Source organism: Haliotis rubra, unplaced genomic scaffold (genome assembly GCF_003918875.1).
Source record: "Haliotis rubra isolate DU_JTF1 unplaced genomic scaffold, ASM391887v1 Scf95, whole genome shotgun sequence".
Taxonomy (NCBI): Eukaryota; Metazoa; Mollusca; class Gastropoda; order Lepetellida; family Haliotidae; genus Haliotis; species Haliotis rubra.
In genome coordinates this window covers 2,080,890-2,107,864 of record NW_025767690.1, presented here as the reverse complement: position 1 = coordinate 2,107,864, position 26,975 = coordinate 2,080,890, and the positions used below count along the sequence as shown (strand labels likewise).

Below are 26,975 nucleotides of genomic sequence, written 5' to 3'. Positions count from 1 at the left end.
ATCAAACCCGGGTCTTCAGCGTGAAAAGCGTGCTGTAACCACTAGGCTAGCCAACCGCGCCAGCTGAACGCGGTAAGGCGCTGAAAAACTCCCTCAGATCCCCAATTCATAATCTCTAACACATTATCTTTTGTTGAAGAAATACATTTTTGTCAAATAGGGGTATAACAGTGAAATTTCCCATTTTAACCGGATCAACATTGTACCCGAGCCTTCCGCGTGACGAGCGAACGTTTTACCCTCTAGGCTACCGTGCCCCACCGCCTCGATAACCAAGAGTTAGCAACACCCTCATGTCGCTTAAGATACTCTGGATATAACAAACACCAATGACATTGGCAGTGACATGGACTTTATTACGATTTTGTGTGCAGAAACGGGTGGTATTGTGTGCATTAATAAAAATTTATGGAATAGTTGAAAAACTTTAATATACATACTAAGTAAAATGACAATTCATAGCTCAGTATCTGATACTGCAGTTCTATTCATACTGGAGATGTCAGTCGATTCACAAAGTTGCAAATATAAATCTACATTTCCTATCTTAACGATACGATTTCATTTGTGTTCCTGTTTCAGACATGTTTAAATATTTCCATGTTTAGATTGTCTGTACAAGAATGTCCTGGAAATATCATGAAAGTGAAGCTACAGCATACGGATTGGTCGTTAAAGCTCACGCTATCGATTTACAAAGTTGTAAATATATGTATGTAACATGGTACAAATGATAGATGTAGTACTTCGTACTGAGGGATATACATAGAACGGAATATCGAACAAATGGTGGTGACAAATTGAAGATCATAATCAGAGATATCTGGAAATACGATTATAGAATTCTAATCATTATACAAGACACTCCGGAGATGGCTTGGGTCACAATTTATGCAAAACGTTACTCACAGTGCTCTGTACAGGTCACGCGACCTCTTTTAGGATAAAGGACTAACCGGCATTGCTTTTATAAACTTCGTAAATGTTGGTTGGTTGGTTTGTTGTTTAACGCAGCACTCAGCAACATTCCAGCTATATTTCGGCGTCCTATAAATAATCGAGTCTGGACCAGACAATCCAGTGATCAACGGCATGAACATCGATCTACGCAAATTGGTCAAAAAGTCAGCGAGCCTGACCACCCGATCCCGTTAGTCGCCTCTTACGACATGCATTGGTTACTGAAGATCTATTCTAATCCGGATCTTCACGGGTCACTTCGTAAAGAAACATCAGTGAACATGATTGATGGAGTGATGTAAGAAATTGTATTATCAGTATTGTCACATTTACAAATTCTACCACATTTACAGTCAGGTCGAAATTCAGTTCGATACAAGCTAACTTTGGCCTTTCTTGCGGTTGATTGACTGCAATCAATAAGAGAATCCAGGGTTCGGTATAACCCTGTCACAATATTAAAAGTATTATATTTTATCAATAAAGATACACTCCAGACAAAGACAACATTTGTAAATGCCTGAGGAGTTGAAAAATGTTACAGGCGGACTCTCTCTCTCTCTCTGTCTCTCCGTCTATGGTTAAATCACCATTGAACTTTTCGTGGTCATGGATGGTAATGAACTGTGCCACCCCCACCCTATCACTACACACCTTTCTCAAAAATGTATTCGCCCCTGTAAACGGACGGGGTTTGGAACACAGGAAACATTACCAATTACTGAATGGTGCAGAAATTCTGTTGATACGTCTGTCACATTAAACATAAACAACAAAGTGCTTCCTATAAAAAAAATGCCAATTAAGTATTACCGTTTGCAGTTCTTTGAAAAACCGCTCACATGGCAAGCGGGTGACCCACTTCTGATCTCAAAACATGTCACTGCCCGGCAGTTACCCCCCTTTGTAACCACTGCGTGCAACCCGCTAAAATTGTGACGATAAACCACATTTTTTGCTCGTGCGTGTTAACCATAGCTATTTTCGAAACATACCATCAAGTAAATTGAAAATACATGCATATATCCTTTTGGGCGTAACAATACGTTTTTTGTTCATTAGTTGGGAAAGTTCCTTCTTTTATACACGTTATTGCCCAAGGACTAGTACTGCCAGGCGGTTCCATGTGATTACGTCAATATGATCAAAGCATGATTTTCAACCTAACAGAGGGGGCATAACGAAATGTTTGTTAAGCAGCATCTTCTGCAGCATCTGGTTTATGTTGTGTTATATATGTTGGTTAACTGAACCTAATGAATAAATATTGGGGAGTTTTTTGTTGTTATTTGGGATTTTTGGGGGATGTTGATGTTGTGTGTGTGTGTGTGTGTGTGTGTGTGTTGTTGGTTTGGGGGCTTTTGTATTGTTTTCTTTTATTGTTTTTGTTGTTGTTGTTTATTTTGTTGTTTTGTTTTGTTGACTTTATTGTTTTGTTCTGTTTTTTGTTTATGAGGGGCGGTGGGGTAGCCTAATGGTTAAAGCGTTGGCTCGTCACGCCGAAGACCCGGGTTCGAATCCCCACATGGGCACAATGTGTGAAGCCCATTTCTGGTGTCCCCCGCCGTGATGTTGCTGGAATATTGCTAAAAGCGGCGTAAAACCAAACTCAGTCAGTCAGTTTTGTTTATGATATTTATTTATTTATTTATTTTTTATTTTTAGGGTTTTTTTAGTTGTTTTTTTTGTGTGTGTGTTGTTGGTTTTTGGGGGGGAGGTTTTTTGCTTGTTGTCCTTTGGTGAGTTTTTTTAGATTTTGATTTTGTTTTGTTTTCGGAGGGGGTGGAGAGGTAGGGGTGTGAGTAGTGAAATCAGTCAGACAGATACTGTGCAATTTCTGTTTGCTCAAAGCTCAGTCTCTGCGTCTGTATGACTGAATATTCCCGTTTTCGGTCCTGCCCGCCAATACTATTTTGGAAATAAACTATGTCAGATCTTTGACGTCATGGCTCATGTCCAAAAGACCAATAAAGTATCATTTATGGTCGGTGTGTTAACGGAGAGGGCGAGCAAGAGAGAGAGAGAGAGTCAGTTGGTAACACCCTTCAACATGTATACTATTCTAACATTTCGTTTTCACAATTCACTTGCAATGACCCGAAAAAATCTTGACTTTATATCCTCTATAAATGACAATGTCGACTTCAGGGTTGATGTCGCCAACGGAGTGTATTGAATGAGTAACTGGCTGGGCATTGTAAGAAAGGTCACTGGAAACTCTGTCCGTTGAACAGCAACCCTGAAACATGATATTCAGGGGTGAAATGATATTCATATTACTGACACAGATATTTGTATTTTCATAGTATCAAACATGTCACTGGAAGCCGGTCGTCTCAGTCAGTATCTTAATGTCCACATTGAAACCATCCCATTCTCTGCATGGAACTTAGATCATGTCTCCCCTGCATGAAACAAACAGGTTACAAAAGAACAGTCTTCTTAGTTTAATCATTTAATGAGTGATTGAGTTTAGTTTTACGCCGCTTTTAGAAATATTCCAGCAATATCACGACGGGGGACAACAGAAATAGGTTTCACACATTGTACCCATGTGAGGGATCGAACCCGGGTCTTCGCCGTGACGAGCGAACGCTTTAACCACTAGGCTACTCCACAGTCCAAGTTTAACCATTTATAATTATTCAACTAATTATATCAAATTGTGAAAATAGGTTACAAAAGGACACTTTTTCTAAGTTTAATCGTTAAAATGTATTCAAACAAGTATAGCAAATTCTCAGATTGCAAATCGGCTTGGTTTATGAAAAAGATATCTGTATCAAGAAGTTTCTTTTCAATACAGACCCGCAATGGCACCGGTCAGGAACGAGGCTACGTTCCCTGCTATAAAAGCCCGGATGATGAGTCTGACAATGTCCTGCTTCCGTTCTGGTGCCAGAGGAACCAGTGTCCCGAGTGTAACCCCGATAGCGGTGACTGTGGAAAATCCACAGAGAGCGTAGGTACCTATAACTTCACTCCGCTCCTGGGAAAAAAACAAAATATATTTCTTGTTTCAGATCCCTAATGGTGACATGGCGATTATGCAATGAGCTGGATGCGTTCCTTCCTCTCGTGGTCGTGGATTTGAATTTCAGGATCTTCCCTATGAGGATTGTTTTCTGTTATATCACCTTCATTGTCTGCTGGAAGGGTCGATGGTTATGTCATAATATTATAGCGCTATATAAATATCCATTTAATGATATATTTTATATTATGACGGCGTAAAGCCCTTAAGAAGGGGGACATCATGAATGAACTCATACCATAATATGGCATTCATGATGTTCCCCTTCTTAAGGTGATATTATCACTTACATCCATGATACCACCAATGAGAGTCTGATTGGTCGCCTCGAGTATGACGTCACTACCCTGCCAGTGCCACGTATGATTATTCTTGGCCACGTAGTCAAGAAGCTGGAAACGGTTTCTCCTCAGTCTGGATAGCTCAGTGTAGCCTAAGATGGGGGTTCCAAAGATCTTGATGCCCAACATTTCCGCAATCTTCCCACAATCCTGGGAGGCCACGCCCATCGAGTACGAGAGAGGGTAGAACAGATAGGAACACACCAGCTGAAATGAAATAGAAGCAAGCATACTAATTCTTCAAAGGGCGTTAAGTGACTCGTGTCCGAAAAGTGTTTCATCTTGGCTACTACATACAAAGTCTCAAGGATTCACCTTACAATAAACACTTTCACTCAACTTGATAAATACTCACGTCCAAAAGTAATTTGACCCTATTATTTTTCTGATCCATAATGACGGAAGGACACGAGTTTACCGGAGAGTGGGCGAACGAATGGCTCCTTGTTGCAGTCAGGAGACGGTGCCTTTCGCCGAAGGGGTGTAATGATGTGGGGATTAATTTTTGGAGACCGGACCTCTAGACACTGACTGGTCAACGCTACATCAACCATGTTTTGAGGCCAGTAGTTCTCCCTTTCCTGCAGCAACAGCAGCGAGGGACTCTCTTCCAACATGACAACGCCGAGCCCCATGACTTTCTTAATCGCAACAACGTCAACGTTCTGCCATGGCCCCCAAGGTCTCCTGATGTGTCACCGATCGAGCACCTCGGGAACCACCTCGATCGCCGTATCAGACAACGACAACCACCTCCACAAACACGTCGGCAGTTGATCCAAGAGCTGAGGGAGGAGTGGCAGAGAATACCCAACAACGTCATCAGACGGCTGACGTTATCAATGCGCAGATGTGTGTTTGCATGTATCCAGGTCCAAGGAGGACACACCCGTTATTGACAAAGCTTTTTGACCACTCTGAAAGTCTATGAAAGTGTAAAGTCTTTATCTTTTGGCTATGCAAATTTCAAATTTCACCCCTTCTGTAAATGGCACGTCAATACATCATTTAATGTTCAATCAATCTTGATAAAATTTTGTGATGTGCTTCTCAATAGATTTATGTTCATATTACAATAGGTTTTAGTGACATGGGACTGAAATTCTGCACACAGTCAGTACTTTGTCAGGTATCAAATTTCTTTTGGAGGGGGCTATATGTCGATGATAATATGCAAAATTTCTTTCACTGTTCTTTTCCGAGGAAGTCATTTCTAAATTTGAAATTCTAAATCCTTATTTTTACATCTACTATATGTACTCAAGAGGTTGATATTTCATAGGAACAGTTGCCTTGCCTTGCGTGTATTTGTAACTGATGGCAAGGACAGTCACAATGTTTGCAAAACCTGGTACTCAACAATTGAGTACAATCCTCTGATAGTCGACTGTGATTAGTACTTATTCACCCCAAACGAAATGCCAGGGACGCCCGCCTGGTCCCCGAACCATTCTAGTGTCACGTTAACAAACTTCGCCAAGGACACGAAGGCGATCTGGTTGGCGATTGTGTTGGAGGCGATCTTGACGGCAGCAACGGCACCGCTTGATAATGCCGAGAGGACGTTGCGATGCTTTCTGGAAGGAAACTTTCAATTCTTATTGCAATGTGAAAACAGACATTTTGTTGGAGTTTTGAGCTCCACTGAACAAGCTCAGTCTGGTATCAGCTCACTACACAGCACCAACGATTCGTTCAAACCCATTACATTTTATATTGATTCCTTTTGCTCACTCCACAGTTCAAAGAATTAACTCTCACATCTCACACTACTCATTCAGGCCCAACGTATAAACGAACCATATGCCCAACCCATCACAGCCACTCAACAGCATCTTAAATCACAACAAACCCAATCAATCCCGGAGCCAGTTCACTTTCTTTAAGCAAACATTCGAGTCACAGTACCCCCATTACATCAGTCCCTACAAAATGTTCCAATTTACTTGTTCCACGCAATCACTCCAATGACTCACTCAAGTCCAAGTTCCATCTTCACTCCATCTCTGAAGTAGGACTTCTTGGTTTCTGGACACATGAGTTTGGTGATGGCGAGGGCGGCGGGTGCAGACATCACGGCAGCGGACAACAGATGGTTGGCGGGAACCTACACGAGGGACACGTGTACCCTAACTATAAACTCTTTTTTATGCCAGCATATATTATTACCTTGTTGTACGAAGCTCCCGAAGAGTTTTAAGGAAACGCTGTTACCTTTTCCAGTCAAATTATATCCGCCGCGTAAATATTCCTTTCCATTCCAAGACATAGATGCACGGTTAGTTTCGTTTGATTCATACTGCTCAAGTATTTCGTGTTAGCTGTCTCATCAGGTTAACAGGCCTTGCTTCCCTCTTATATTTAGCACATTCGGAACTACTCGTGTCATTCCGGCGCGCCGGATGGCGTTTTGTACCCCATTCGTCACCACTCGCCCCTTTCCATAAACCTCGCTATTCAGCTTGTCCCGGAATAACACGAGTTAGTCCTGCATGCTCGTACCCCCCCTCGTTGCCATGTTACGACTGGGCCCTGTCTAAGCGCAAACGGGCATGGACATATAAATAGTCTAGTACTATTACCAAGGAAAGATAACTCTGAATTTCCAATCATGGCTACTCCTAGACTATCCTATATCCCTTGGGCAAACAGCAATAGAGTCATTCCCTTTGTAAATATGTTTCAGTGTTGAAAATTGCTGATCCTTTACCTCAAAGTATATCTGTAAATTGTTCTTTGCATAGTTTAGCGAAGTTTCAAAGTTCGACGGTGCCGCCATTTTCATGATTGGTTTGCCACGATTCTTGGCAATAATGGCGTACGATAGGGGTACGAGTCTTCTTGTAGGTTACGGATGATATTTGGCATCGCGTTGGATTCATCAGAGTAGACTGCGTGATGTTCTCGCCTGATATTCGTATCATACTGAATTATTAAGGCTTGAATATGGGACGGATGACATAATATATGTATACACATCTAGCGTCCTTCTTTATTTATTTATCAGTTTTTCATATACTTGTTTTTCTCATGATGGGGCAGCTGACAAAGTACTGATGTAGACTAAGAGATTTTCGTTGTTACATGTGAAGCTGAGTTGAAATGTGACCCAATGGCAGCCATCTTGGATAGTACGAATATAAGTGATAGGTAGATGTACATAAAGAGCCCACAAATATCTCCGACTTAGATATTCGAACAGAAGGTGTTATTGTCAGATGAATAAGTACTCACCCCGAAGTGTATGTAGGTGCCCATTACGGCGCCACTGACGCTAGCGAAACCACAAGCCATGATAGCATGAAGTTCCGAAGCTGTGACATGCTTCAAATATGGCCGAACAAAGAGGGGTGCTTCCGTCTAAAATATTCCAACAGGTGCATGTCACACAGTTGTGGTATTAGCGTGACATTTTTCAGATCTGATCTGATGCCGAGTCGACATTTTAACATTTTCGAAAGGTGTGTGTAACTGTAACTATGCTGAGTTTGGTTGCAACATAGTAGGTATCCACTGTGGACTCCATTGTACTCAAGTCTTAAAATGCGTGAATTATCGTGACATTTGACTTGACAGAGGGAGGAGAAAGTGCGTTTGCATTATCAATCATGAAAACATTGTATTATCATCAATTTCTTGACTGGACGACATCCCAAAATAGCACCACACATGCGATCATTCAATGTAAACTTTCGCCAAGTATACAAATTCTCAATATATGTGTTTTTACATCAGTTACACCCGTCTTGGCCGTCGGTGTCATCCACTCAAACGCAGTTGGACTGACTGACTGACTGAGTTTGGTTTTACGCCGCTTTTAGCAATATCACTGCGGGGGACACCAGAAATGGGCTTCACACATTCAACCCGTGTGGGGATTCGAACCCGGGACTTCGGCGTGACGAGCGAACGCTTTAACCACCGCCCCCAAAACGCGGTTGGAATATTCAGTAGTTTTTTCCAAAATGTCCTGTAATTTGAGCCATTATTTCGAAATACTCTAGTGGTTTTTACATATTTCCCCCACACATGTATGCAGAGCAAAGTATGTAGATGAAGTTCAAGTAATAGTAATAGTCCGCTTATATGGCGCTCATATCCAGGCACATTGCCTGCTACGTACATTACTATCCCCGGTCATAGGACACTATCGTACTTTTTGCCGATAATTTTTCAACTCCCTGGGGATCATACAGCCATGCTGCCTGGTAGGCGCAATGAACTAGGCACGCACATTGCCAGCACATCCTCACGGGTACCTATTTGTCCAAGGGCACTACGCAAATGTGCACACCTCGGAACCTAAACCTAGGTGCCTCCACCGGGAATGACCCCTATACATATTCAATATGAACGCTTGTTTTGAGCACTCTACAGTGACATACGTTCCCAATCAACAGTCTGCGAGAGAATCTCGATTCTGAATACCTACCAGCCCTATGAAGATGTTCGCAGAGGCTACCACAGACTCGATGGGCCCACTATCCAGGCAGAAGGACAGGAACGACCCGAGTTTCTCCATGATTACCTGGATTACCCCTATGTGGTACAAGATGAAGATGAAGGAATTGAAGAACAGCATCACTGGCATAACCTACAACAGGAAGACAACGCAGTTGAAAAGAGCATCCCCAGGTATCCACTGCAACATGAATACGCTGGAATTGAAGAACAGCATCACACAACAGGAAGACAACGCAGTTTAAAAAAACTATCCCCAGGTATCCACTGCAACATGAATACGCTAGAATTGAAGAACAGCATCACTGGCATCACACAACAGGAAGACAACGCAGTTGAAAAAGGCATCCCCAGGTATCCACTGCAACATGAATACGCTGGAATTGAAGAACAGCATCACTGGCATCACACAACAGGAAGACAACGCAGTTGAAAAAGCATCCCCAGGTATCCACTGCAACATGAAAATGCTGGAATCGAAGGACGGCATCCGTGGCATCACACAACAGAACGATGCAGCACCAGTGGCATTATACAGCAAGACAATAATTGAGTGAGTGAGTGAGTGAGTGAGTGAGTTAAGATTTAACGTCACCTCGGCAATATTGCAGCTATATAGTGACGAGAAAGGCTTTGCATACACAATGAATATAGGTTGTTAAATATTCAGTCATCGATGGACTACAAAATAACTAGAGTATCACAGATGGTGTCTAAAACTAGCATGGAAATCTAAAACTATTTTATTTACGAAGACAATACAATATAAAATAGGCTATAGCTCGCCAACAACTGAATGGTAGATCACCATACCAGGGCGCATTGGGACTTATAGTACTTTTCTACCTGCATGGACATCATGGACATTTACAAAATCCCTTAAGCTGCTGGCGAATGTAGGAAAAGTTTGGCTGAAGTATAAAATAACAAAAATACTACGTTTAAAAATCCCGTAAGTTTAAATTTAACTTTGAAAGTTTTGGGACTTTCAGGAGGACAATAATTTTACGATACAGCTACTAACAATCACAGTTGCTAATTTATACAACCATGTTTAAAATGCCATTTATCTATTTACAAAACATATTATTCAAAATTTATCTAATAGTTCCATTTCCTTTAAAAATCAATTATTAAATGATAATTTACATTATCAAAAAGATTCTTAATTGTTTGGACATTAAAATATTTATACCTTGTGATGGAAAAATGCTTGGAGTGAAGAACAGTTTAATTTGCATCACACAACGGGAAGATGATGCAGCTTTGCAACATCATCACTGGAATCACGAGTTCCTTCAACAGGAAGGAGTGAGTGAGTTTAGTTTACGCCGCACTCAGCAATATTCCAGCTATACGACAGCGGTCTGTAACAAATCGAGTCTGGACCAAACAATCCAGTTATCAACAGCATGAGCATCGATCTGCGCAATTTGGAACCGGTGACATGTGTCAACCAAGTCAGCGAGCCTTACCACCCGATCCCGTTAGTCGCCTCTTACGACAAGCATAGTCGCCTTTTGTGGCAAGCATGGGTTGCTAAAGACCTATTCTACCTCGGATCTTCACGGGTTGAGACAAGCATGGGTTGCTGAAGACCTGTTCTACCCCGGATCGTCACGTGTTGAGACAAGCATGGGTTGCTGAAGACCTATTCTACCCCGGATCTTCACGGGTTGAGACAAGCATGGGTTGCTGAAGACCTATTCTACCCCGGATCTTCACGGGTTGAGACAAGCATGGGTTGCTGAAGACCTATTCTACCCCGGATCGTCACGGGTTGAGACAAGCATGGGTTGCTGAAGACCTATTCTACCCCGGATCTTCACGGGTTGAGACAAGCATGGGTTGCTGAAGACCTATTCTACCCCGGATCTTCACGGGTTGAGACAAGCATGGGTTGCTGAAGACCTATTCTACCCCGGATCTTCACGGGTTGAGACAAGCATGGGTTGCTGAAGACCTATTCTACCCCGGATCTTCACGGGTTGAGACAAGCATGGGTTGCTGAAGACCTATTCTACCCCGGATCTTCACGGGTTGAGACAAGCATGGGTTGCTGAAGACCTATTCTACCCCGGATCTTCACGGGTTGAGACAAGCATGGGTTGCTGAAGACCTATTCTACCCCGGATCTTCACGATTCTCCTTCAACAGGAAGGAACAGGATCCCCATGTTATCATATCACGATGTCACTGTTCTGTTTCTTCTACTCACGGCAAACGCTATCCTGTGATCCCGGTAATTCTTCCCAAACACAAACTCGGATCCAGCATTACCGTATTTGAGGAACGCTTCGACCCGATGTCCACTCCAGTCAAATATGGCGTATCCCCAGGGTGTCCGCAAGATAATCACGGCAAATGCAAACTGCATCACGATTCCCCAGAACACCGGGTGCCAGTTCACCTGATGAGGGATATGTATGGTACAAAATGTTTGCATTAAGTACATAACGTATAGGAAACACAATTGAGAATGGTAAATCCATTTGATGTTGTACAATACAATATTTGGATGGGGACTGATCAGAAATTGTTTGTTAATACTTATCACGTTCACAATGACTGCGTTACAAACAACTCGTTAATATTCTTCACTTTATCGAAACTTGCTTCTTATGTACAGTTACCACATGCTTTGGAAAAGGAACCATACCAGTTTTAATGTTGGCATCTGATATGTCTCACACCTTATGTTCAGTTCTAAGTTCGTTCGTCATATTCCATTCGACCCAGACCGCCTCCGTGGTGTAGTGGTTAGAGCGTCCGCCCGGAGAGCGGAAGGTCGCGGGTTCGATCCCCGACCGCGTCATACCAAAAGACGTTAAAATATGGTACTTGTTGGTCCCTGCCTGGCGCTCGGCATTAATGGGTACAACAAGGACTGGTCGGCTTGGAGTCAGTATAATGTGTCTGAGTGGGGTATTCATGCTTCACTGCGGCATGGTATCTCAGTGGGCTAGCACTATAAAACCAGCTTAAGTCTGGGCTAGTACACGCAGCCGCACATACACACGCATGCACGTCGTCATATGAGCGAAATATTCTCAAGCACGACGTTAAACCCAATTGCACCTGATCTCACCTCACCTCACCATTCAATCCTATTTCTATTCTCGCCCACACGTCTATCTCCGTTCATTCTCTTAACAACGCTACCTAAATCAAAACTCCGTTGATATCATCACCCCGGACAATTAGAAAATAGGGTTGGGGTCTCACACACCCCGACTTCAATGTTAGGACTGCACGGTATTACCGGTATACCGGAATATCGCAATACGCTTTTCAAGCGATACGTATTGCAATATCTTTTCTGAGAACCGGTATATCGGGTAGAGGAAAATATATGAAGTTTTTGTGATTTTCTTTATGGTTTAAATTAAAATCTACACACTTTCATTCACAACAAATATTTCCTGTGTTATTCAATTACAAAACGGCATATTGTAATACAATAAATTGTATAACATAAAATATAATCCATGACTATGCAACCTAATTTTGAGATTGCTTTTATCAGAACCATGACATATACAGGGATGTATGTTTAGGGAATTAGAATGTAGAAAATAAGATCGACATGTACAATTAGTGTCACTTACTGTCAAACACTGAAGTTCCCAATATATCGCAATACAGGTACCTGAATCGCAATATATTGCAATACAATATATTTGCCAATACAGTCCTATTCAATAATAATAATAATAATGTCACTTATAAAACGCAAATGTCCACACACTTATGAACGCTCAAAGCGCTGAAAAGAATTGAGTAAAAGAGTCAGTCATAGGCACTTTGAAATAGGTAAGTTTTAACTTTTGACTTGAAGGTTCAGAGAGATTCACATAATTTGATTTCTAAAGGTAAAGAATTCCAAAGAGTTGGTGCAACATAGGAGAAAGCCCTTTTCCCATACGAAACTAGGTGGAATTTGGGAACTTGTAGTAGGTGGTTCATTCTCCACTAAACTTGCACATTTGAGATTAAAAATAAATAAAAAGTATTTTTGGAATATATCAGTTTTTATAACACAAACTCAAACTTTGATATGTGAAGGTAATAAAACCGAAAAAATGATCGCTAGGTTTGATATGTTCAAAGTTACAACATTACAAAGATGACCTCTCCCATTTGAGACCAACCAGATACGTTACCTAGTGATTTTGAAACATTGCTTCTTGAAAATGTGAAACATAAATTAAGTTGTTGTTGTTGTTAAGTTTTCTTTAAAACAGTACACTAGATTGTATGCCTAACGACAAATTAAGTTCAAACTTAGCTCGATATTATAAAACAATATGTTCTCACTGTTCCAAGTACACAAAAAGAGTTTATATATATGCACTAGTCATGTCTGAAAGTAATGTTTAGTCCAAAACTGAACATTATATTGTAATCTTTATACAACAATTTGAGGTGCAACAGACTTTTTAGTAACATGAATGTTGTCTTGAGTAAAATACGTACATTGTGTAGATATTGTTCTACCATACAAAATTTTATGAAAAAGATAACGTATCTGGTGAAAGTAAATCATACCCCTTTTATGAAGAACTAGCAAGTCAAACAACGAACAATTAAATTAAAATCAGTTATGTCTTTTGTTATCATAACTTTCTTAAAATGTCAATGTATATCGTTCTAACTGATGCCCTTGCATAATCAACATTGTTATCGAATATGGTAACGTATCTGGCTATGAACAAAGCATTTCTAACATTTAAAACATTAACATCGAAACAAATAACTAGAAAACAATGCGTTCCTTGCATTACTTTTTTCTGTCTGTACTTTGAAGAGTTTTCGTTATCAATAAGTCAGCTTTGATCTTGACAGCATTGCGACTGGAACTATATATTTGGCTTGCCTTATTCTCTCTTTTTCTATAAAAATCCAGCATCATTTAGCTTTTTTCTTTCTCTGTAGACACGCTGAATTTCAGCACGTGTCTTGCCCATTATGGCCCTGGAATATAATAATACAATATATAATGTTTATTTAGTTCTGCCTGATTGATAGCTTTTCATTTGATTCAACCAACCATAATTCCATAAAAACCAGATACGTTACCATAAAAACCAGATACGTTACCATTCTTTTCTCATAATTACTGTGTTACTATAACTATGTCTAAGTATTTTCTGCATATGCAAAACGTAGTTATTCTTTATTGACAATGAAATCATTTCGCATTATTAGAATGTTTACATTAAAGTTGAAATTATTTTACAAGATACGTTACTGTGAAAAACCAAATACGTTACCTTCAAACTTGTAATAACTATCATGTGTACTTATGTCAGTGTGATTAAAATACATAATGTGTCGTATTACATTATGGTATTTATCATTTTGATATGAAACATTATACTTTTTACGTTATTCTCACTCAACCAAATACGTTACCAGATACGTGACCAAAAAACCCAGATACGTTACCGTTAGATTCCCTTCATCCGACTGCTATATAAAAATTGATTGTTTACTAAGAAAATACATCAAATTACATTCAAAATTAACACAAAAGGTTAAAAAAAGGTGCTTTGTTGACCTTACGATTTAACGATTTATTGAAAAAAAAATTTATTTGTGTGGATACATACCAAACGTTTACAAGACGGGTTCCTCTGCTCTCATGACAGCCGGAAGTGGACTAGCAGACGATGTTATCATCCAATTAAAATGCTCCTGAAGTTAGGCAGGCGTAGTAGTTACTTTTTCAAACATGGTAACGTATCTGGTTGTAACGTATCTGGTTAACTTAATTTTATAATCCATTTCAATGCAACCATTCAGGGCAGTCACGTAAAAGTTTGTGCTCTCACTTGAGCGAAGGTCTTAGGGGAGTATCTCATGTTGTCTTCTCACCTGGAACAGTCAGTTGAGGGGACTTATAATCGATTACTTGGTAACGTATCAAAATCTAAAGTGACAAACTATATTTCAAAAGATCTTAGCATGATTGTTACTTTCGTAATTAAGTGAAGTAATTGTGTCTTTGCGGACATGTAGCTGTTGTTTTGACCAACCAAGAGCTTCAGAATTAACTGTCCTATTGCTGTTAAGAGGATTTTTATGAGCGCTTGAAAGTGTGTAACGTATCTTGTGACAAATTTTAAGACATATGATTTGGTGTAAAAAAAACAAAATACAACACAAAATCTGATGTTCAGGGTTACACATAAATGTTTATTGAAGTATTGTGCCAACTTAGAGCATTTCAGACAGTTGTAAATAGACAAATTGATCAACAAAATGTGTACTGACTGAAATACACACTGCCGAAGACAAAAGAAAAATCACATAACAGCATTGCGTAGGATCAGCATACATTTTTTGTACCCATCCACCTTTGTTGTAGTTCCAATGTAAAAATATGTTGACAGATCGTTTAAATATTCTTATAACTTCACAAAGACGTCAGATAATGTTAATGTGCAAGTTTAGTGGAGAATGAACCTTGTGCTGATTCTGGGACCGGAGTGATCTTGATGGAATGTATTCTGTGATGAGTTCAGTGAGATATTCTGGAGCTTGATTGTGGAGACAGCTGAAAGTGATGCAGAGAAGTTTGAAGTTGATTCTCTGTTGAATAGGCAGCCAGTGTAAGGATTTGAGAACAGGAGAGATTTGATCAGATTTAGTCTTCAAAGAAATAATTCTTGCAGCTGTATTCTGTACTTTCTGTAGTCTGGAGATATTGTATTTGCTGAGGCCAATCAACAGTCCATTGCAGTAGTCTAGTCTGGATAGCACTAGACATCTGACTAGGATGTGGGCACATTCCGCTGTGATGTACTTCCTGATGTGTCCTATGGATTTAAGATGAAAGTAACATGATTTGCATATTCTGTTGACTTGCTCCTGCAGTGAAAGGTCTGCGTCAATCCGAACTCCGAGGTCTTTCACAAGTCTCGATGTAGACACTTGTGCTGAACCAATTGTGACTTCAATTCTGAGATCAGTTAGGTGATGCTTTCTGCCAACAAGCAGAACCTCTGTTTTTTCATCATTGAGCTTTAGTGTTTGACCGTTCATCCATGATTTTATTCCGGCAGTGCAGAGTTCTAGTTGTTGGACGGCTGGTGAATGTAACGCAGGTGTGAAAGGCTTCAAGAGTTGGGTATCATCTGCATACGAATAGTTCTAGATTTTGAAGCTGTCGATGACGGATTGAAGTTGGTTTGTATAGATGAGAAAGAGGACTGGACCTAGGACGGAGCCCTGAGGTACACCACACGAGAGAAAGGTCTTGCTGGAGAGTTTATCTGCAACTCATGCAAGTTTACTCCTGTCTGTCAGATAGGACTGAAACCATGTCAAGGCTACACCATGAATTCCGTGATGATCCAGAATGTGCAGCAGTATCTCATGAACCACAGTATCAAATGCTGCACTTAACTCTAGTAGGACCAAATATGCAGCATTGCCTGAGTCAACTGCCCATCTGAGGTCATTCACGACTCTTAGTAGCAGAGTTTCGGTTGAGTGATGTGGTCTATATGCAGACTGGAATTTACTCAGAATGTTATTTTCAGACAGATGAGCCTTGAGTCCCTTCGTAACTGCTCGTTCAATCAATTTGGACAGGTTGGGCAAGTTAGAGACTGGGCGGTAATTTTTAAGGACCGTTGAGTCATGGTTCAAGTTTTATATGTGTGGTTTGATGATAGCAGTCTTCATGTTATGCGGAAACACACCCTCCGATAGACTCTTGTTGATGATGTCTGTGATGACGGGCAGCATAGATGTCATGTGATCAACAATCATTTTGCTTGGGATTGGGTCACTCAAACAGGTTGTTATATTTGATGATCTGATGATAAGTCTAACTTCGTGCTGCGAGAATGGTTCAAACTTGAACAGGGTTGTTCCAGTGAACTCAGACTGAGTGCCTTGTCTTTTGACTGGACTGTTTCCATGAAAGAGAGTTTTAATGTTTCGGACTTTGGATTCAAAATAGCTGTTAAAGTCATTTGCTAATTTAGAGAAATCATCTGAATCTGGGAGGATACAATTCTCTATTTATGCCTAAGAGAGTATTCATAAAATTATGAAGATTTCGTGGTTTGCTTGAAAATTTCATAATTTCTTCTTTGCAAAATTGACGTTTGGAGTGTTTAATCATCTTATTGACCCTGAAATTTGTTTGTCCTCAACAGATATGTTTTGAATTAGATCTTCATCATCCAGTGATGTGACAACCCAATCCAGTATATGACCAGATCTGTGAGTCGGTACCACCACATGCTGCTTGAGAGAATGGGAAGAAAGCAAATTCAGTATTTTCTTAACTTTCGGTTTGGTTGTGTCGTCGAAGTGAACATTAAAGTATCCGATATATATGGTAAGTGTCTTCTGATGAGAAGTGAACAGTTTTGATAAGTCATCATAGAACTCTCCGAGCGTAAGTTTATTTTTAGATGAAGGTGGCGGCCTGTATATACAGACAACCTTGAGTGTTCTATTAAAGGATGTAAAAGTTGCTTCCATGTGTTCAAACGAGGAGAAGGATGTCTTTGGTTTCATCCGCTCAACAATAAGACAGTCCTTGTGAATCATCGCAACTCCACCTCCTCGTCCTTCTCGAGGGACACGCACATGACGGAATCCTGGTGGTGTCATTTCAGCAATAACTGCTTCATCCCCTGCCTCTTGAAGCCAAGTTTCAGTTAAGAATAAAACATCAATGTCGTATTCCATGAGTAAGCCAGATATTTCAATGGATTTAGCTTTGGAAGATTGCACATTCCAGAGGACAGCATTGAGTAAACAGTTTGAACTATTCATGGCTTTGTTTTGTAAAAGTTCATGGTTAGTCACATGGATTGTACTTAGAGTTTTCACTTTCCGTCTAGATCTGCAACTTTTCTTATTTTCCCCTTCACATATAGTGTGTCTATACTGATTGGAGGACAATGAAGTGGGTGCACTGATTGTCTGATTGACAATAGCATGTCTCTAGAGTACACAGGTGGCTACTTGGTCCCCATTGTTCCGCTCCTCTCACAGTCCTGTCTTACCATCAGAGCTTGGGTACTGATTAGCAAGACATTTGAGATCACAGTGATTTTAAAACACAAACAGCATAAAACTGTCTATAACATCGACATTTCTCCAAGTTGACTTTCGTAACTTCATCAATGTATTCCAAAGCCACTTAGCCACAACCATGCCACAGTTTAGCATATGAAAAGGACTATAAGTCATGAAAAAGGTAGAAAAGGTAGGAGCAGAATAACTAGCTGCTACCAAACGCCCGTCAATCAGTCACTATCAATATACATCTGGCCATGTTACTACTTACCCTGGCTGGACTTGTAGAGAAGACAAATCCTAGAACCACAAATAGGACTAACCCCAGAAGTGACTGGATATTCTGGGGGTTGTACCTGACCACATCAAGTCCTATGTAGACAGCCATACCGGCACTTCCTAACAGGTACAGGCCCCTGGAAACACAGAGCGATGGAGGTTGAAGTTCATGTTCTGACTAACTACAAATACTCCTTCGAACAAAATGTATTACACTGTGATCAGGGTGGACAGTCTGACCAGTTAATAGCATTAGCAATTCCATGTATCTAGTAATATTTGATATAATATAATTTTATATCCAACCAACATTTGGACAAAATGTACCTCCTGATCCACCGTCGCATTGCCAGTGTCTTCTTACTTGGTCCACAAAGTGAGGCACATCTTTTGAGATGGGTGAACTTGCACAAGCCTTTTGTCACTTTCTTCAGCAGGTACAGAACTCCAATTAGTGTTCCAACCAGGAGACGAATAGACCCTTCATCTCCAAATCTGCAAACAACAATCGAAACAGTTTCAACACATATATGTTAGGTAAGTTGATGGTAGACGTGTCGTTGCATTTGCAACAGCGTGAAGTTTACACTAACATAATCTAGCGATACATAGTAGTAAGAAAAGAAATCCATTTCAAGATTGGGTGTCGACAACAACCACCCTGTATCGAACTGGACAAATTGTCCTGAACGAGCAACCACGTCATGGGGAACATTACACCAGAATATCATGTGGTCAGTCCACAATGAGGAGGTGGTTCTGGGTAACAGTTACTCCCCAGTAACATATGGCCTTTGCATGAGGTGGGAGCGGTTTTGTATGAGCTTATCCTCACGGTATATCATCCAACCAATGACGCTGGGCGTTTCTCAATATGTAGATAACGACAAATGGCTGAACGCAAGACAGAAACGAATTATTTGCTGTATAAACAACTACCAAAGTGTACCTTTGTCTAAAAGAATGCTGTTGATCGAGTGGCAGGGAATGGGTTTGGATTTCTTCCCATTTATAAAGACCATTTACAGCAAGGTCCGTTATTTCCCGCAATAAACATACAGTCGTTGACTTTCAGATGGTTGCCTTTCTGTGAACCTATTGCAAAATCCCTTTCCTTTTTCAAATCTAAATTTTATCATGATTTGTAAGTGAGTGAGTTCAGTTTTACGCCACACTCAGCACTTTTCTACGTAACTGGGATACGATGAAATACGTCAACCACGTCAGCGAGCCTGACCACCCGACCCCGTTAGTCGCCTCTCAGGACAAGCATGGGCTACTGAAGATCAATTCTAACCCGGACCTTCACGGGTCAGATTTGTAAGTGAAAAAATTACGTCACATATTTGAGTACACAAACCATCAGTGTCGATTATTTACAAACTTCAATGTTGTTAAGTGCCTCATTTAGAAACAAACAAACAAACAAACCAAAACTTACTTGTGGTACATACAATACCCAAAGTAGGTCAGGTAGAGGAGGAACAACAGACCCTTGACACCAGCAACAACTTTACCCTTGTGTTTGTCCATGAGTCTTCTTACTGAATTCTCCACATGCATGACGGCAGAGCTCCAGCAGTTGTCAACAAAGACCATGTCGTCGTCATCGACGGCCTTTTCAATGTCAACATCGTCCACAGCTACATGTGTGATGTCACCCCCTGGATCATTTGCACTTTGTATGTCTGTCATGATGCAAGGTGCGTACCTAGAAGTGAGTGAAACAGTGAGTGATTGAGTATGGTTTTACGCCGCTTTTTAGCAATATTCCAGCAATATCACGGCGGGGGACACCAGAAATGGGCTTCACTCATTGTACCCATGTGGGGAATCGAACCCGGGTCTTCGGCGTGACGAGCGTACGCTGTAACCACTAGGCTACCCCACCGCCCCTGAGTGAAACAGTGAGTGAGTGGGGTTAGTTTTACTCAGCATTCCAATATTAGCAATATCACGGTGGAGGACACCAGAAATGGGCTTCATACATTGCTTACATCGAATCTAGGTCTCCGGCGTGACTAGCGAACGCTTTAACCACCATATGAGTGAAACAGTGAGTTTGGTTGAACGTCGCTTCCATGGTGACTACGAAAATTACATGTAAAAGTAAACTTAATCAATATAAATATCTGTCACCTAAGATGAACATTTAAAACTGATGTTTGAGAAAAGCCCAAATCTCTGTTCAGTAGCATCATGCACACATTCCGTAGCCACAAGTCGTAGACATGGGTCGTACCAACAAGTCGTAGATATATGTCATAGTCACGTCGTAGATACAGGTCGTAGCTACAGGTCGTAGACACAGGTCGTAGATACAAGTGGGTAGACAACAGGTCGTAGATACAGGTCGTGGTCACATGTCGTAGATACAGGTCGTGGACACAGACAGATCGTAGATACCGTTCGTAAATACAGGTCGTAGATACAGGTCGTGGACACAGGTCGTAGATACCGTTCGTAGATACAGGTCGTAGCCACAAGTCGTGGACACAGGCCGTAGATACAGGTCGTAGATATGGGTCGTACCAACAAGTCGTAGATATATGTCATAGTCACATGTCGTAGATACAGGTCGTAGCCACAAGTCGTGGACACAGGTCGAGGACACAGATCGTAGATACAGGTCATAGATACAAGGTGTAGCCACACGTCGTAGCTACAGGTCGTAGACACAGGTCGTAGATACCGGTCGTAGACACACGTCGTAGCTACAGGTCGTGGACACAGGTCGTAGATACCGATCGTAGATACAGGTCGTAGATACAAGTCGTAGATACGGGTCGTGGCCACAGGTCGTAGATACCGATCGCAGATACAGGTCGTAGATACATGTTGTAGATACGGGTCGTGGACACAGGTCGAAGATACACGTCGTAGATACAGATCGTAGTCACACGAAGGCCGTAGGCCGAAGATACAGGTCACACAGGTCATACAGGCACATCGTATACAGGTATAGGTCACACATACAGGTCATATAGATAGGCATATCGTATACAGGTCATTTAGATAGGTCACACAGGCACATCGTATACAGGTCATATAGATAGGTCACACAGGCACATCGTATACAGGTCATATAGATAGGTCATACAGGCACATCGTATACAGGTCATATAGATAGGTCACACAGGCACATCGTATACAGGTCATATAGATAGGTCATACAGGCACATCGTATACAGGTCATATAGATAGGTCACACAGGCACATCGTATACAGGTCATATAGATAGGTCACACAGGCACATCATATACAGGTCATATAGATAGGTCACACAGGCACATCGTATACAGGTCATATAGATAGGTCATACAGGCACATCGTAAACAGGTCATATAGATAGGTCACACAGGCACATCGTATACAGGTCATATAGATAGGTCACACAGGCACATCGTATACAGGTCATATAGATAGGTCACACAGGCACATCGAATACAGGTCATATAGATAGGTCATACAGGCACATCGTAAACAGGTCATATAGATAGGTCACACAGGCACATCGTATACAGGTCATATAGATAGGTCATACAGGGACATCGTATACAGGTCATATAGATAGGTCATACAGGCACATCGTATACAGGTCATATAGATAGGTCACACAGGCACATCGTATACAGGTCGTATAGATAGGTCACACAGGCACATACAGCAAGGTCGTATATAGGATATATAGATATGTTATACGCATAGCTAATGTACACAGGATTTTGACAGGTTGTATACACAGGTGTGGACAAACAGGTATGGACACAGGACGTAGACATAGGTCATATACACATGTTATACATACAGGTTGAAATCATGGATCTAGGAGACAGGAAGGAGGCCAGGTCAGGTGGGTACAGTGCGTAATGGTGCTAGTTGTGAGCCAGTGTGGTTCATGCTGTCAACCATTAGTCTGTCTATCCCACTTTTATTACTTACGCTAAAGTATATTATGCACCAGTTTCATGCACATCACGTAATTTTATTAGGAGGATATTTCCCTTTATTTGTATCAGTACGTGAATAATAACATTACCCTGGATAACCCAAGCTGCCTGTGAGGCGTTAGAAGGACAGTAGTTACATGACTTATCCCACCGGGTACCCATTTTCAGCTGGGTGAACAGAGGCAAATTTGAACAAACTCACTTACCTAAGGTGAGACCACATGTATCACATGTGCTTTCTTTGTGGGGCAGGACTCAAATCCTAGAAACCCTCTGGAGTCAAGCTACCAAACATGGTCACCCATCGAAGGATTCTCTTCGTTCAACGTTGCTTAACTTGAACTGATTTGTGACTGAGCTGTTTGCACAGGAACACACATCACCACAGTATGCTTTAGTGATGTTACTTAGTGGCGAAGGATCAAGAAGGAGACGGACTCCGACTAGAAGCTTCAAATACACGAACATGAACAAATATTGAACCTGAAGTTCAATCCCATTTCACCTCACCCCTCACGTGATAACCTACCTGGCCGCGTTCCTCAGTCTCAACAGTTGTCTTTGACTGAATATACCTGTCACTAGATGTTATTTGGTAATCAGGAAAGGCTTGTCACCGCCATATGGAAATCCCGACCCACTGAGTAATGCATGGGCTGTACCTGTCGATGTATGTAGGTGTGGTGGGGTAGTCTAGTACTCTTCGTCACGCTGAAGAGCCGGGTTTAATTCTCCACATGGGAACAATGTGTGAAGCCTATTTCTTGTGAACCCCGCTGTGATATTGCTGGAATATGGTTAAAAGCCGCGTAAAACCATACACACTCACACTTCTTATTTATTGAGGAACACATCCCTGGATTAAAACACGCACGTGAAACAGAGTTTAATTGGGTCTAAGTTACCTGAATTAGAAAATGCTAAATAAAAATATCACCCTAAAATACACAACAAAAATATTGTTGAACAGGCAGGGGATTTTGCTTGATTCCAGCTACAGCATCAGCCAAAACCCTCTACAAAGGTCATCACAACAAAAAAAACGCAATGCTGACATTGAAAATGTTTGTTGGATCATAGTCTTATATATTAAATTATCACAATATAATGCAACCTGTAGTGGGTACATGTTGTTACATAAGAAGAAGACGATAAATAGAATCGCCTCTTATTGTATGAAAAATAAATGCTAATAAATTATTTTTACAGTCATAGGTACTTTTCGCAAAAACATTCTTAAAACGTAAACAATTGCCAGAAAATATATACAGCTATAAAAATATGAGAAGTGGGATTGTTTGTATTTCTTAAAAGGATTCAAATGTAACAGCGGTTTGGATGATAAACATTTACTATTTTGTGGGGTTCATAGTGCTGGTATGGGTTTTTAATACTTCTTGTGAAGATCTGGATTAGAACTGGTCATGGAACTTGAAACAACCAACCCTTGTTATAAGAGTCGGCTAACGGCAACGGTTTGTGAGTGAGTCTAGTTTTACGCCGCACTCAGCAATATTCCAGCTATATGGCGGTGGTCTGTAAATAATCGAGTCTGGACCAGACAATCCAGTGATTCACAGCATAAGAATCGATCTGCGCAATAGGGAACCGATGACATATGTTAACCACGTCAGCGAGCCTGACCACCCGATCCCGTTAGTCGCCTCTTACTGAAGGCACATTCTAACACGGACCTTCACGGGTGCAACGGTTTGTCTGATGGTTATTGCATGTCATCGTATCTCATTTGAATATCATCTTGTATCCTAGAGTACATTAGTGGTCGAGAGCTATGACGTAAAATGTTTGCTTGTCTGATCAAGATTCGATTGTTTACAGACAGCTGTCATTTAGGTCGAATACTGTTAAGTCTGATGTTATGCAACAAAAGTAGTATAGAACGGGTCAGCAGGACCTGCCTTTGGTTAAAGAAAGGTTAAGGGAGATGAAAATGCAACGATAACGCATTCATAGGCTCATGGATGCAGGACGTCACAGGTCAGAAAGTAAACCAACCCATGGTTGTTCTAGGGCACTCATTAAGGTAACCTTTCATGAAACAAAACAAAGTACAGGTGATATGATGCGCCAATGGTGAGGTATTCATGTCACTCTGAATATAATGCACCTGCATTTAAAGAGCCCACGCTCGCTAAAGCATGTAAACAGAGTAACAGAGTAAAGCATATAAAAGAAAGCTTCAGACGCTCTAATCGCATACGGCATTGCATCACGATGAGGGTGAGCAGCTGTCCAGATTGTGGAAAGAGTTTTACGTGAAATGATAATCTACAGACACATCAGAAGCAGATGCACGGATCAACGCAACACTCACCCCCTCCTCCTCTTCCTGAGGACTGACACCTTCATCATGAGGATCAACACCATCCTCCTCCACCTGAGGAGAGAGACAACCTCCTCATGAGGATCAACACACTCCTACGGAACACCAGCAGCATGAATGAATCCAATTCCTTATTCCCTCCAATATCCTTGTTGTTGGACTTAGTGGCTGTAGAAAGTCTGTGTTTACCTTTCATCTGCTATGACATGGATGATCCAGCCTATACCGAACCACATTGTTTGGTGTTTTACTCAGTGGCAGCCAGTATATCAGCACATAAGCGAGCAGCTGCCTCAGGTGACATTTGTGAAAGGAATTATTTGACGAGGATTACTTTGACGAGGATTACGTTGTGTTGGTGTTGAATGATTTCCTGGCCGATGCAAAGCATGACAAGCGTACCTCACAGCTGTTTACTCAAACTAGCCATCACAAAAATGTACTGATCTTTCTTCTGCTACAAAACCTGTTTCCGAGAGGCAAAGAATCGAGAGACATTGCTTTGAATGCTCATTATGCCAGCTTATTTCACCCACCCCATTAGTTTCTAATAAATATATTATGAACGATTTCATCTTTATGCTTTCTGTTCCATGACCTCTTTGATTTAACCACCTACAAGATAAACATGTACAAAACATCTATTCTTACCTATAATGTAATATATACAGTAAATGTATCGCTTCACCGGTGAAGCAAAGGCGTGTGTCACAAATAGATTGAACAGATGTTGTGACTTGAATGAATTGGCTAGGCAAGACCACTATTCAATTAAGGCATTTACCTAAACTGTACTGTAAGTAATTACATGCCTAACCTGACCAAATCTCCCCTTGTTATTTGTGTAACTGCTGCACATGTCCTTTCCTGTACATTCCAAAGCCAGGACATATTGGCATATTCATGAACTGTGATAAGTCATGTCTAACCTTATACAGCAGACTTTAGTCAACATTGTGCGATTATGAACTTTCGAGTCGCACCTTGTATTGATATTTTGTATAGAAAGTTCTCTTTATTCAACAAAGTTGGTCGCGCACCCTGGCAACCGCTGTCTTTTTTAAATGTGGGTTCATTCAGCATTATATACAATTCAGGTCACATGACTATGTCGTCATTGCACGCATTATATCAACTGTGCTTTGGTTTTCATTTTATGAAAGGTTTCCTTAATGAGTGCACTAGAACAAACATGGGTTGTGTACCTTTCTGACCTGTGACGTCCTGTATCCATCTGTGGTGAACATATATGTCTTGAGATGTTTCTGGAAAGTGGCCACATCTTGAATGTCTCTGATGTCATGGGGGAGACTGTTCCAAAGATTAGCTGCTGCTGCAAAGGACCAGTCTCCAAAACAATGCTTTGTGAGTAGTTGCTGGCACACAGAGAAGATTATGATCCCCCGAACGAAGAGTTCTTGCTTGTATGTAACTGGTTATAAGGCCTTGCAAATACTGTGGTGCAAGACCACGCTTTGCTTTGAACACAAGGAGGATCATGTACCGAATCCTGCTGGATACAGGCAACCAATGGAGTTGACGGAGAATTGGGCTTATGTTATCAAGTTTTCTTGTCCTTGTAATGGGTCTTGCGGCTGAATTAGGAGCATGCTGTTGCTTGTTGAGGAGACATTTAGGGAGACTGCAATAGTGCAGGTGTGATAGGACACAGGACTTGACTAACGTTGCTGCAGTTTTGTTATCAATGCATCTGATCTGGTGATATTTCTGATACTTATGTAAGGTTTCTGGCAGCTCATAGCTGAAGGTTGAATCAAACAATAACTCCAAGTTCCCTCACGTCTTTACTTGGCTTGATGGGATTTCATCCAATATTCAGGGTTGGGAGACTGAGTTTGTGTTGTACTGATTTTGCACGTATCACAAGTAGTTCAGTCTTGTCTTGGAATGCCAGATATAACAGCGTATCATCTACGTAGAAATGGGCAGATAACTCATGGCATCTAGCAATATAACCCAGAGGTGAGGTGTATATTGTAAATAGCAGCGGTCCGAAAAGAGAACCTTGAGGGACGCCGTATTTGAATTGCACGTTTTGTGAAAGACAGTTATTGATTTCTTCTGCTTGATATCTTCCGATTGCAGCCAGGAATAAGCACTTGAAGTTACACCAAACCTGTGCTTCAGTCGCGCCATTAGAATTGACTGGTCGACAGTGTGAAATGCCGGTGAGAGGTCAAGTAACACTAAAATCGCTGCTCCTCCTTTGTGTACGGAATGCAAAATATCATTTGGAACTCGTACAAAAGCAGTCTCTGTGCTATGAAAGCGCCTGTACGGAGACTGCGTGATTTCAGCATTTCCACTCGTAAGAACATGATCACGTAGTCGTGCAGCAACAATCCTTTCAAGCACCTTTGAAATGAATGACAAGTTGGACACTGGTCTGTAATTCTAAAGTAAATCTGCTTCGAGTTTTTCAGTTCAACAACAACCAACTTTTTATACCATTATACTCCTTTCTTGGAAAGGAAAGTCCTACTGATTAAAAAATGACATTAATCTTTGTAAAGTTGTGCATAAAACATTTTATCGGGAAC

General features: G+C 41.1%; 1 protein-coding gene across 1 annotated transcript; it reads right to left on the bottom strand.

Annotated features, from left to right (window-relative positions):
- Positions 1 to 3,167: 3,167 nt before the first annotated feature.
- LOC124264927 (solute carrier family 28 member 3-like) lies at positions 3,168 to 24,650 on the bottom strand. The gene is made up of 13 exons (XM_046699708.1): positions 24,604 to 24,650; positions 24,406 to 24,468; positions 19,562 to 19,831; positions 18,448 to 18,615; positions 18,113 to 18,257; positions 11,015 to 11,206; positions 8,768 to 8,929; positions 7,570 to 7,695; positions 6,312 to 6,442; positions 5,744 to 5,912; positions 4,285 to 4,542; positions 3,769 to 3,949; positions 3,168 to 3,199 (listed from the first exon to the last, which is right to left on the bottom strand). The coding sequence occupies exons 1-13, from the start codon at positions 24,648 to 24,650 to the stop codon at positions 3,168 to 3,170; spliced, it is 1,944 nt and encodes a 647-aa protein (XP_046555664.1).
- Positions 24,651 to 26,975: the final 2,325 nt, after the last annotated feature.

What these genes read in the sequence shown, in the direction of transcription:
- LOC124264927 (XM_046699708.1), bottom strand. Translation starts at nt 24,650, where the DNA reads ATGTGGTTCGGTATAGGCTGGATCATCCATGTCATAGCAGATGAAAG. An exon ending in TCTCTACAAGTCCAGCCAGG is followed by an intron (nt 11,207 to 18,112) that starts GTAAGTAGTAAC and finishes ATCCCTCATCAG; the next exon opens with GTGAACTGGCACCCGGTGTT. An exon ending in CCTGACCGGTGCCATTGCGG is followed by an intron (nt 3,200 to 3,768) that starts GTCTGTATTGAA and finishes ATCATGTTTCAG; the next exon opens with GGTTGCTGTTCAACGGACAG.